General features: G+C 39.0%; 1 protein-coding gene across 1 annotated transcript in view; it reads right to left on the bottom strand.

Moving 5' to 3' along the window:
- Positions 1-14,391, bottom strand: part of LOC126199244 (putative neutral sphingomyelinase) — a 141,644-nt gene that overhangs the window by 117,516 nt on the left and 9,737 nt on the right. The window contains exon 2 of the mRNA XM_049936042.1: positions 6,394-6,567. Within this exon, the coding sequence (XP_049791999.1) occupies positions 6,394-6,567 (174 nt within the window). The remainder of the gene's footprint in view (positions 1-6,393; positions 6,568-14,391) is intronic.

The raw sequence follows: 14,391 nt of genomic DNA on the forward strand, positions 1-14,391 counted from the left end.
ACGACTTGTTACTTCTGCTCCTTCCATTATTTAATATTGAGCAAAAACCAATAGGAATAGACGGATAAATCCTAAGACTCAAGTACACTGTGCTGTGAAGAGACAACTGTACCAGATTCATAGTGTAAGCTCTGGACCTCACAACTGAAGTCATATTCGAGCTAAACAAGAGAATTTGTCTTGTTGGTATATTCTGTGAGCTCGCCAATGGCTTTAATTGTGCAAACTAGAAAACTCTACTAAAATGTTGTGAGATTAGTAGCACCCCTCTTGCACAGATGGTGTGTTGCTTACACAAGAGAAAGTAAAGAGTCACACTGAGAGACTGTCTCATAAAAACAAAATAACAAAATTAAACTCAGAATGGAAAGAAACTACCTGTTGGATCCCTCAAGGATCAGAATTGGGTCTGCTCATCTGTAACCTGCTCAAGTGACCTTCAAATGACTTTACAGGATGGCTAAATAACTATATAATATCCAAAGGTTGAAAATACCAGTTTAGCTGTAAATTTCCTTTATTATCACGACTGGTTTAGGGCTCTCATAAGCCCAACCTCTGGTGTCACAGCCGTGCTCTGGCCCCAGAGCGCCAAGGTGGACGCGTACTAGGCGCAGTGTGCTACCTATGAGCGCAGAACAGGGAGCCCCCTGTTCTGCGCTTATAGGCAGCACACCGTGACCCCCCCCCCCCCCCCCCCCCCATGTTCTTTGCTCATAGGTAGCATACCACACCTAGAACACGTCGGCTGCAGGGCTTGGGGGGCCACAGCACCTGAGGATTTCCTTATGAGAGCCCAAAATCGGTCATGATAATAAAGGAAATTTACAACTGGAGTGGTATTTTCAACCTCTAGTATAATGCTCAGTTGCGGATGTTCTACCAACAGGATTGTTTGAACATAATATCTGCTGACGACACAGGGATTCAAAGTCAACTGCTGTACCGGATTCATCTCAGAATACAGCAAACACTTCAAGCGGGTATTCCTCTTTGAAAATACTGGTATATTTATTTTATTTTATTTTATTTATTTTTTATTATTAAAATGTTCTCTTGGATGTCTATTTTACTACAGTGTCACCACAAGTTTGCCAGAAACTCTGTTATTGAGTTACAAGATGATTTGTGGAAAGTGTCTACAAAAACAATTCACTGCAGGAAAAAAATAGTTGGCATGTAATTTCAATCACATCCTAATAGGCATTATGGAATTATGAAACTGCTCAAAGCTGAAATTAGATCAGCCTGTTAAGGATGAAAAGCGTCTCCGGCAAGCAGAGCACGGACGACAGAAGCTGCCAAAGAGGCCTGCAAGACCACCATGGCCACGAGGAAGATGGAGGAGGACCTACTTTTGGAACTGGAAGGATAGCTGTACGGTCCAGGGATAATTGACTAGTGACATGTTTAACTTAACTACAAAAAATGTAACCCAAAACTTTAACTGCATTTTCTTGAAACCATATTTTTCAAATTGGTGGGAAACATAACTGGAGAACTGTACACACGATTCTGATCAGCATTTGATGCTGGCACTCTAAATTGCTTTCTCTATCAAGTAATATAATCATTTTGCAATATCTTCAATTTTTTTGATACACAGTTCTGTCTCAATTTTGTGGGCGAAGAAAACTACATTTATTTCAACACATCCCCATTTTGTTAAAACTTAATATTTTTGGATTATCCAAGGTATGCTGACAGAGAATATATTAAAAATGACTTGCACAAAATAACTGTGTTACTGGTCCAATAGGAGTACTTTGGGAATCCCCGCTGGTGACCAAAGTTCTGGCTGCAAAGGGTCCCACCGCCTGGTGCAACGGTTACAGGGAACGTCCAATGTGGACATAAAAAAATCATTTCTTAAAGGCAAAAGAGTAAAGAATAAAACCATATCATCAGCTTCAGCATTACATTTTAGTTTACTTGACAAAAAATTATCTCTGAAATCACCTACTTTTCATGCGTCCAAAGAGGACTACCCCCCCAAGTCATTGCTTCAGCTTAAGTCTTTGTCTCACAAAGACACAAATTATGCAATTTCAAAAAAGCAAAAATGACCTTTTGAAATGAATGCGCATGCACTACACTGACCACTGTGTATAAAATTATAAAATTACTTGGGGTCCAGCTGTATAGGTTGAAATGAAATCACCACACCGGTAAACTAGGCAAGAAGCTTAGTACAGCATCTTCTGCACTTAGAAGTATTATTATGTTGACCTAAAGACAAATAAGTTGTCTTATTTGAGATATTTTCATTCTTTGTTGTCTTATGGAATTCATTTCATGGAAATGCACCTAAAATAAATAAAGAATTTATTCAGAAGAATTGTACAGCAAGAACAGTGTAAAATGTATAACTACAAATTTTACAAGGGCATCTTCATGGAATAGCACATTTTTATGCTCACTTCCCAATACGTTAATTCCTTAATAGTATTTGCAACTCATAGTAAAAAATTAGTTTTTCCTGAACTGTGATATGCACACACACAATACAAGATTTGAAACTAATTTTCATGTTTACTTTGCCAATAAGTCTAACATTCAGAGTGGAGTTTAAATACCGGGGCACAAAGTGCTCCTACAAAATCTCATCTAACATACAGCACAGAATAGGGAAACACTCCAACTCAAAAGAAAATTGAAAACAAACATTAGCCACGTCAACTAGACTGAAGGATTGAAAATTCCTGTTAACTACATAGCAAGTATCAATGTTTATTGTAAAACTGTAACCTATTGTAAACAGATCTTTGGTGTTACAGATTTAGCTAATTATTTACTTTCTGATGTATTCAAGCAAATAATTACATACCAACAGGATATAAACAGCAGCTATATAATTTAATATAATTGAGGAAGCAGCAGCATTTTTCCCTTAAAAATAAAATTTCCCTGCTATTTTGTGTTACATTTCACTGCGAAAAGCACAGAAAGTACTAAACAGGATAGTGATAGTTTATTGTTAACACAATGTCAGATTGAATTTTACGAACTGGTAGTCTTTTGCTAATGTATACACTTATACATTCCACATCCCTCATGTTTCTCCTTCTTGATGGGATCTATGGAACACAATGAATGAAAGAATGAATGAATGAAAAATATTTGAAATGATAACAACAAGTTCTTTCTTAAGTAACTCTTTGCTCTATTAAATTTAAAATATTTGTGAATTTGGTGTGCAGAAAATGTGAGAGAATAACACATTGATAAAGTTTGCTAAATAGAATGGACTTATTCCTTAAGATTTCGGGATTGCAGCCGGATCTCATCGACTTCTTTCCACGATATTTCGGCTGACAACCTTACAGCCATCTTCAGGCGAGTGTTTGACACTGGAGATTGCTAGTGCAAGTCGCTCTATTTATACTTAAAAGTGCCGCAGGCGCGCATGCGCAAGTTACCGTAGCATGTGTGCCACCTGTCAATTCCAAGGCCCTCTACAATATTACTGCATCTATGGAGTGCCAACGAATGCGTGAAAAAAGTAAAACATGCACGCAGATGTGTCCAAAACAATAAAAGGAAAATTTCAATATTAAATTTAAAATTACTTGTCGCTCGACATGTCAGAAGCCATAAAAAGTTTTCTTTTGGTTGAAATTAAAGAAATCAACGGGTCCCAGGCCTTATTCAATAAAAAGCCACCATCACGATTAATGAGATTTTCCGCTAAACGTATTTCGACGGATTCCTTCGCAACTGAATCCCAGAAGGATCTCGATGGGGCCAAGATTTTCGTGGCCGAATAATCCATAGTATGTCCTGTGGAAATACAATGTTCGGCTATGGCTGACTTACTGGGCTGTAAAAGAACGACGAAAGAAAGACGAATTAGAGCACTTGAAATCGGTATTTCAACATAATGGATACTCTGCACATCAGGTCAGTACTGCTTTAAGGAGGAAAAATCGTGACCACCCACAAGATAAAGAGGATAAGGAGGTGTTTAAGTCCAGAGCATTTCTCCCATATGTCAGGAACATTTCATCGAAAGTAGGCAGAATTTTAAAGAAACATCGTGTGAAAGCAATCTTCCGGCCACCTACAAAGACTCGTGCTCTTCTGGGCTCAGCCAAGGATGATCTGCGATTACGGAAGGCTGGAATTTATAAAATACCTTGCGAGTGTGGGAAAGCCTACATTGGTCAAACCACACGCACAGTACACGACCGCTGCGTTGAACATGAGCGCCACACTTGCCTTTCACAGCCCAGTAAGTCGGCCATAGCCGAACATTGTATTTCCACAGGACATACTATGGATTATTCGGCCACGAAAATCTTGGCCCCATCGAGATCCTTCTGGGATTCAGTTGTGAAGGAATCCGTCGAAATACGTTTAGCGGAAAATTTCATTAATCGTGATGGCGGCTTTTTATTGAATAAGGCCTGGGACCCATTGATTTCTTTAATTTCAACCAAAAGAAAACTTTTTATGGCTTCTGACATGTCGAGCGACAAGTAATTTTAAATTTAATATTGAAATTTTCCTTTTATTGTTTTGGACACATCTGCGTGCATGTTTTACTTTTTTCACGCATTCGTTGGCGCTCCATAGATGCAGTAATATTGTAGAGGGCCTTGGAATCGACAGGTGGCGTGCATGCTACGGTAACTTGCGCATGCGCGCCTGCGGCACTTTTAAGTATAAATAGAGCGACTTGCACTAGCAATCTCCAGTGTCAAACATTCGCCTGAAGATGGCTGTAAGGTTGTCAGCCGAAATATCGTGGAAAGAAGTCGATGAGATCCGGCTGCAATCCCGAAATCTTATGGAATATTCGATACGCCGGGAAAATTTCAAGAGTCACATAGAATGGACTTAACACTTTGGAGGCCAGCCAGGTAGAAGAATATTGGGTGTACTAAACCAGTCATTTATGTCTTATTTAAAGTGTTACTAGCACATATGTAATTGGTGTATAATACACACTAAAAAATGCTGTTTTCATACTGACTTTAGTTCTTTGATAGATTAAAAATTTTAAAATAACAATGCCAACACGTATAGTGCAACATGAGTTACTGAGTAACTTCTTTCTATCGAGCTTCCAAAATTTCTTCCTCACTCAACAAACGTGACTTATTTGTGGCAGAATTACAGCAAACTGTGAGACCTAACGACTATGCACATGAAATTATGACAACGTGATCATACTGGCTCAGCCACTCACGACAGCAACTGTTACGTTCGCAAACTTTTCTTTCAAAATAATTCTAGAAATTGGCAACAGAAGGCAGCATCAGTCAAGGGGCAGGTTGTGAGACATCAGTACATTATTCTCATGTGAAATGGGTCCAATTTTCAAGCAATAGGTGGCTCGTACATCGAGACAATCGCAGTCCAACCTATACTCGGGAACGGTCTTTTTAAAACAAAATTGTAACCCAAGCTACGCTCGAGCTTTGTCTCCAAATAGTTAAGGAAATGTTGCCCAAAATTGCTCTGTGGTCACAGTAGATAACAAAATAAAAGGGGGTGAATTTTTATCATGGCCTACAGTGCCTCCCTTTCATTACTTCCTCCAAGTTCCTGTATTTCATGTTCCTGCTTGCCCCATTTAGTTTATATCCTTACTTAATGTCTTCTCTTCTCGATTTTGATATAACTTAGTTTTGTGAGATATGGATGTCATTTGAAAATTCCATTTCTGATTCATGCTATAAATATTACTATTTATGTATTTCTCTTTTCCACTTTTCTGGGTGGTTTATCCAACCACTTACTACATTTTTTGAGTCACAAGGTATTTTGAAACTTACTTTGCTTTTCCTTGGCCAGGGACAATGGAAATTTTAGATATAAACCTCTAAATCTTGAACAGAATGAAAATCTAAGAACTCATGTAATACCTATTTATAACACAAAAGAACGTAATAATCAGTGATATATTGGTGAATAAAATTACTGTACACACATTATACTGATTGCTAAGGAGTAAATACTGATGGAAAGCTGTTACAGTAAATCAACATCCTATTTATAGATCAGCAATAACACAAATACATCAAAAATAATTATTTCTAAACAATAGATTCGCTATTAGTTACATTAACATACTTAAGAAACATTAACCACAGACAAAATTTAAGAAATTTGATCTAAAGAGAAATACACAATTAATGAAAAATAAAACAAGTAATTTGAGATTAATGTTTTACAATTTTTTGACTGTGTTCAGAGTCTGGGTTTGTTTGCTTTAAAATTAAACAACAATGAAAACTACAAATAGATAAAAACTACTGGCAGAAATATGAAGAAACAAATGTGTTTTATTACTTCATTATGCAAAAAATATTTCAAATGAAAGTAATTAAGCCTCTTGCAAATGATGATTTTTGAAGTATTAAAAATAGGATGCACGATGCTACATACCTGTGGAAGTAGTGTGAATATGGTAAGGAGTCAACAGTTTTTTCCTTGATAAAGTGGTAATCATATTCTGACCACAGTTCCTGTAGGCACACAAAGTCATAGTCACACGTTGCCAAGTGATCTGCTAGGGCAGTAATTCTTTCGTGCCGATTCTTGGATACCAGTGGTATTCCCCTATGGACAACATTAAAGATATGATTAATACATTTCAGAAATAAAATGTGCAACTACAAAACTCACAATCATCATGGATAACTTTTTTCATTGCAGTTGTAAAAGATGCAAATGACAACACTTGTTCTAGATCACTACAACCACTGGTTTGCTCGATTCATTATAGTTCAACATGCTTGGGTTAAATATTGTTCTATCATGGATCTTAGTAATTAAATTGTTAAGCTTTGTCAAAAAATCTACCATAAATTTCACTTTGTTCCTATGTAAAGACACAAATTAAATCCACACCAAAGTTTCATCCTAAACACATTGTCACTTGTAAAGGTGTTTTTGACATTAACAGTACAGCTACAATGCAAGTGATCACTGGTGGCAACTGCGGTGTAGCCTTGACATATGATAGACAGATGCTGCCTTATGGTTACATAATACACATACAGGTGGGTAACACATTAGTTACCATATTATATGCTGAGAATGAAGCATTTTGGCATTGAAATCTATGACAATTAGTGACAAACAGAAAGTACAACTTGTTAGATATAAAAAATATTAAAAAGTAAGATAAATAATTTTTATGCTCCATAGCACAAAATGAATCTCTTCCATCACTGTGGATGCCTTATAATGCAATAGTATTCCCAGAGAAAATGCTGCTCCATGTGGCACATGAAATATACCACAACACACAGTGTGAACATCCATTTTCTCTTTTTCATTGACTGAGCCATCCTCTGTTTTCTCAAGTTTTGACTCTTCTGCAGTCAAATATCCACTACTTCTGTTTGTTCCAGATGGCCTCTGACTCACTTGTTGCCCTATAGAGCAGTACCAGGCCTAAATAGAGGGAGCACACTAGTTGGAAACTCAAACTTACTCACCAGTAAACTGGATTCGCTAACCAACTCTGCCCTCTACATACACAAATGTAATAATGAAATGATCATATGGCATTACAGCCCAGGAGAGCCCATCTGGGGATGTTCTGCCATCTGGTGCAAGTCTTTCTATTTGACGCCGCTTCAGCGATTTGCGAATCTTGGTGATGAAGGTGAGATGAGATGATCACACCTACACAACACCCAGGCCTCGAGCAAAGAAGATCTCTGACCCAGATGGGAATCGAACACAGAACCTTCTGACTCTGAGGCAGTGACACTACCAATTAGTCCAGAAGTTATGGGCACACAGATGCATAAAAAGGGAGAATGTTCTTTACTTTTTGATTACTCCATTGGTATCGATCACAGGAAATTCAGAAACATAAAATACCTTGGAACAAGTCACGAATAAGCATGGTTTTAGAAAACATTGCTCTTGTGAAACTCAGCTTGCCGTTTTACATGATATACTGCCAGCTGTGGAAGAAGGGCAACAGAATATTTCTAGATATCCAGAAAGTGTTTGACACAGTGCCCCATTATAAACAGTTAAAGAAGCTATGAGCATATGGAATAGGTTCACAGATATACGAGTGGCCTGAAGACTTCTTGGGTTATAAATCTCCATACGTTGTCCTTGACGGCGAGTGTTTGTCAGAGACAAGAGTATCGTCACATGTAGCCCAGGGAAGTATGATAGGACTGCTATTATTCTCTATATACATAAATGATGTGGCAGACAAGGTGGGCACCAATCTGGAGTTGTTTGCCTATGACGCTGTGGTGTACAGTAAGGTGTCAAACTTGACTGACTGTAGGACGATACAAGATAACTTAAGACAAAATTTCTAGTTGCAATGATGAATGACAGCTAGCACTAAATGTACAAAATGTAAGTTAATGCAGATGATCAGGAAAAACAAACCCATAATTTCTGGATAAGGTGTTAGTGGTGTCCTACTTGACACAGTCATATTGTTTAAAAATCTGTGTGTATTGTTGCAAAGTGATATTGAAAATTGTGGTTGGGAAGGCAAATGGTCAACTTTGGTTTATTGGGAGAATTCTAGTAAAGTGTGGTTCATTGGTGCAGGAGAATGCACATAGGGTGCTCGTGCGACCTATTCTTGAGTACAGCTCAAGTGTTGGGGTTCGCATCAGGTTGGATTAAAGGAAGACATCAAAGCTGTTCAGAGGTGGGCTGCTAGTTTTGTTACTGGTAGGTTCGAACAACACCCAAGTGTTACGGAGATGTTTATGGGAACTCAAATGGGAATCCATGGGTGGGGGGGGAGGCAATGTTCTCTTCGAGAAACACTATTCAGAAAATTTAGAGAACTGGCATTTGAAACTGATTGCAGAACAATTCTGTTGCCTCAAACATATATTGTGTATAAAGACCATGACAGAAATTAGTGCTGATATGGAGGCATACTAGGCAGTGTTTGTCCCTCATTCCATTTGCAAGTGGAACAGGAAAGGAAATGACTAGTAGTGGTATGGGGTACCCTCTGCCACAAGCCACAAGGTGGATTGCAAAGTTTCGATGTAGATGTAAAACAAGTGACTGAGGCAATTTAATACACAAAAAGCATTAACAATTAGTTGTAGGAGAAGTGGATGCCTGATTAAGATTTACTGGAATAATCCTAAAGAAGTAATTAATCCCTGGTGGAGATACCCTACAAAACTCTCATCCAACCAATTCTACAACACTGATTATCAGTCTGGGCCCATTACCTGATAGGCTTAAGAAAGAAGGTGGAGAAGATTCAAAGAATAGCTCCTTGTTTTGTCAGATGTTCATTTAGCTACTCTCAGAGTGTCCAAGAGATGCTTACCCAATTTTACTGACAAATGCTATAAGCGAGGTAGTGTGCATTATCAAAATTATCAATAATGCATATCCCAAGAGAGAAATTAGTGGTGAAGCTAGAGAAATTCGATATTACCTATGCTTCTAACTAGTCATTCTTCCTGCATTCAATTCTGAAATGGAATGGAAGAGGAGAAGGGAGGGGGGGGGGGGAGGGAGATAGCAGTAATATGTGATGCACTCACACTATGCAGTCAAGTGTAACTCATATTACAAACCTAAGTGCATACACAACACTCTCACATGTACTGGGAGTAGTGTGATTACTTCTGTTACAGTACAGTGCTGCAGGTATGGGTTTCGGAAGAAACTTGTTCCATTAGCAAATAAATTTTGTTACTTTTTTGTGTACTATCTGTCATGTACATTACTAACAGTTTAAATGAGACTAGGAAGGTGTGAAGACTAAGTAAATACAGAAGAACAGACAGTAAGTTTCCTTTAGATTTAATTACTCACATTGTTGTATATGTTTTTGTACCAGATTAGCTACCATGGTCTGTCCAAACAGTTTTACTTTCCCCAATACCTCACTCCAGCCTGAGACAGGCAAGGACAGCTAATTTAGTAAGTGCATACACGTGAGAAGCAATGTTTTGGGTTTGAGTCCTGTTCCAAAGCACTGTTTTAAACTGCCAAGAAGTTTCAAAACAGCGCACACTCCACTCCAGGAGAAAAAATTATACTGCAAACAATCCCCTAGACTGCAGCTAAAACATTTCTCTCCGCAACATCCTTTCATCCAGGAGTGATAGTTCAGCAAGAAATGCAGGAGTAAAATTGTGAGAGAGGGTCATGAATCATGCTTGGATAGCTCAGCCAGTAACTGCACTGCCCACAAAAGACAGAGTTCTCGGTTAAAGTCCAGGCCCGGCACACAGTTTTAACCTGCCGGGTAGTGCCACGACACATTTTCTCTGTAAAAATCATGGCTACAAGCTCGTCATTTACATAACTGTTTTCTTAAATATTAATCTACTATAAAGTTTGATAAATCACCCAACCAAATACAGATACTACCTATTAAGAAATTCATCTGCAGAGTAGAATGAATTGTTGTTGTTGTGGCCTTCGGTCCAAAGCCTAGATTGATGTAGCTTGCCATGCTGTTCTATACCATGCAAGCCTCATCATCTCCGCATAACTACTGTAACCTACATCCTTCTTAATCTGCTAACTGTATTCATGTCTCATCTCCCTATACACTTTTTATTGCACACACTCCCCCCCCCCCCATCCCCCTTCCCCTTCCCAGTACTAAACTGGTAATCACTTGATGCCTCAGAACATGCCCTTCTTCTAGTCAAGTTGTGCAAGAAATTCCTCTTCTCCCCAATTCTATTCTGTACCTCCTCACTAGTCATGTGTTCTACCCAGCTATTCATCAGTGTTCTTCTGTAGCACCAAATTTCAAAAGCTTCTATTCTCTTCTTGTCCAAGCTGTTTATCATCCGTGTTTCACTTCCACACCTGGTTACACTCCTTATGAATACTTTCAGGAAAGACTTCCTGAAAGATTAATCTATATTCACTGTTAACAAAACTCTCTTCTTTCGGAAATGCTTTTCTTGCCACTGCCAGTCTACATTTTTTATCCTCTCTCTTCAATCATCATTAGTTATTTTACTGCCCAAATAGCAAAACTCATCTATTACTTTCACTGTCTCAGTTCCTGATCTAATTCCCTCAGCACCACTTGATTTAATTTGACCACATTCCATTATCCTCATTTAGCTTTGTTGATGTTCATCTTATATCCTCCTTTCAATATACTATCTATTCCATTATTGAACTGCTCTTCTAAATCCCTTGCTGCCTCTGACAGAATTACAATGTCATCAGCAAACCCCAAAGTTCTTATTTTTATTTATGCCACCTGGACTTTAACCCTACTCTTTTTTTTTTCCTCGATGTACAGGCTGAATAATGTCGGTGATAGTTGACAGCTCCCTTCTCAACCACTGCTTCCCTTTCATGAACCTCGACTCTTTATAACTGCCGTCTGGTTCCTAAACAAGTTGTAAATAGCCTTTCACTTCCTGTATTTCGCCTCTGTTACCTTCAGAATTTCAAAGACAGTATTCCAGCCAACACTGTCAAAAGCTTTCTCTAAGTCTACAAACACTACAAAAGCAGGTTTACTTTTCCTTAACCTATCTTCTATGAGAAGTTGTAGGGTCAATATTGCCTCTCAAGTTCCTACATTTCTCCAAAATCGAAACTGTTCTTCCCCAAGGTCAGCTTCTACCAGTTTTTCCATTTTTCTGTAAAGAATTCATGTTAGGATTTTGCAACCATAACTTATTAAAATGATAGTTTGGTAATATTCACACCTGTCAGCACCTGTTTTCTTTGGAATTGGAATTATTATATTCTTCTTGAAGTTTAACAGTTTTCACCTTGCACACCAGATGGAAGAGTTCTGTCATGGCTGGTTCTCACAAGGCTATCAATAGTTCTGATGGGATGTTGCCTACTCCCAGGGCCTTGTATCGACTTAGGTCTTGCAGTGCTCTCTTCTGTTTCCATAATACTGCCTGCAAGTTCATCTCCCTTGAATAGATCCTCTATATACTCCTTCCGCCTTTCTGCTTTCCTTTCTTAGCTTAGTACTGGTTTTCCATCTGAGCTCTTGATGTTCATACAGCTGCTTCTCTTCTCCGAAGGCCTCTTTAATTTCCCCTAGTGATATTTGAATCTAAATCCTTACATTTGTCCAATAGCCATTCCTGCTTAGCTGTTTAGCATTTCCTGTCAATCTCAGTTTTTAGTGTTTGTATTCCATTTCGCCAACTTCATTTACTGTGTTTGTATATTTTCTCCTTTCATCAATTAAATTCAATATTTCCTGTGTTATCCAAGGATTTCTACTTGGTCTTGTCTTTTTACCTACTTGATCCTCTGCTGTCTTCACTATTTCATCTTTCAAAGCTACCCATTCTTCTTCTATTGTATTTCTTTCCTCTGTTCTTGTGAATCGTTCCCTAATGCTCTTTCTGAAACACTTTACAACCTCTGGTTCTCTCAGTTTATCCAAGTCTCATCTCCTTAAATTCCTACCTTTTTGCACTTTCTTTAAGTTTTAAACCACAGTTCATAATCAATAAATTGTGGTCAAAAACCACATCTGGATGTGTCTTACAATTTAAAACCTGGTCTCTAAATCTCTGTCTTACTATTATATAACCAATCTGAAACCTTTCGGTATCCTGGAAGTGTCCTCCACGTGTACAACCTACTTTCATGATTTTTAAAGCAGATGTTAGCGATAATTAAACAGTGCACTGTGCAAAATTCTACCAGGCAGCTTCCTCTTGCATTCCTTTCCCCCAGTCCACATTCACCTAATTTTTTCTTATCTTCCTTTTCCTACTATCAAATTCTGGCCATCCATCTCCCATCTTATCGTACACTTCTTCAAACTCTACATCATATGCGGGCCTGGTTGGCATATAAACTTGTACTACTGTGGTTCGGTGTGGGCTTTGTGTCTACCTTGGCTACAATAGTGTGTTTACAATGCTGTTCAAGTAGCTTACCCGCATTCCTATTTTCTTATTCATTATCAAACCTACTCCTGCATTTTCCCTATTTGATTTTGTATTTATAACTCTGTAGTTACTTGACCAGAAGTCCTGTTCCACCTGCTACCGAACTTCAGTAATTCCCACAATATCTATCTGCAACCTATCTATTTGCCCTTTGAAATTAAGGGATCTAATGTTCCATGCTCCAGTCCATAATAGCCAATTCTGTTCTTCCAATAACAACATCCTTCTGACCAGTCCTTGCCTGGAGATCACAGTGAGGGACTCGTTTACCTCCAGAATATTTTACCCAAGATGGTGCCATCATCATTTAACCATATAGTAGAGTTGCATGCCCTCGGGAATGCCGTAGTTTAACCTTGCTTTCAGTTGTTCACAGTATCAGCACAGTAAGGTCCTTTTGGTTTCTGTTACAAGGCTAGGTCAGTCAATTATCCAGACTGTTGACCCCGTACAACTACTGGAAAGGCTGCTGCCCCTCTTCAGGAACCATACACTTTTCAACTAGAAATTATTTCCATTTCTTTTAAAGCTTTCATTAACTACCAGTACCTTTCACTCACAAGAGTTGTGATCAAATTATATGTTTGGCTGCATAATTTGCTCATTTCTATCCAAGAGCAATGTTAAGCTGTGGATAATAAGGCTGTTTTCATTCCAGGTGTTACACACTATCTGATCGAACTTATTCGAACACCTATTAGTGGACATTAATATTGGGCATGTCCACATTTTGCCATTATGATAGTTTAAACTCTGCAACGGGCGACTTTCAATGAGGTGTCCAAATGTCTGTGGAGCCCATTCTTCCTCAAGAGCTGAAACGCGAGATGGTAGTCATGGAGGACACTGGTGTTTGGAGCAAATTTGACATTCCGATTCATCCCAATGTTCCATTGTGTTCAGATCAGGACTCTGGGCAGGCTAGTCCATGTCAGGAATGTTATTGTCCCAAAACCTTTGCCTCACAGATGCTGCTTTATAACAGGGAGTATTTTTATGCTGTTCTTCCCCCCACCACCAGCTTCTCTAAGCTATCAAGATCGGAGTTAATCTCATAACATATTCTCAACTCCTGTAATCATCCTGGCCTAAATCTCAGGTAACCCACTGACCCTGCGCCCCCTATCCAACAGCTTCCCCCTCCTCTGTCCTGTCACACCCTCCCAATCCACGTCCCCAGGTCGATTCCAGTGTGCGACGCTCCCCACCAGTTCCTACTAGTGTGCTTTTCATGACTAGCCTATGTACCTGCCACCCCTCCTCCTGCATTCCTTGATAGCAAACCAACTGTTTCCCTACAAGCCACTAGCCACTCATCCTCAGTCCCTCTCTACCCCCAATGCAAGCAGTGCACCTGCCAAAAAATGAAGTGTCGGCACTACTAGTCCAGCCGGCACCATATTGGGGCAGAGGTGTGAGAGAGAGAGAGAGAGAGAGAGAGAGAGAGAGAGAGAGAGAGAGAGAGAGAGAGAGAGAGAGTGTGTGTGTGTGTGTTACTCTAGCTCTATGGGTC

Source organism: Schistocerca nitens, chromosome 8 (genome assembly GCF_023898315.1).
Source record: "Schistocerca nitens isolate TAMUIC-IGC-003100 chromosome 8, iqSchNite1.1, whole genome shotgun sequence".
NCBI classification, from domain to species: Eukaryota; Metazoa; Arthropoda; class Insecta; order Orthoptera; family Acrididae; genus Schistocerca; species Schistocerca nitens.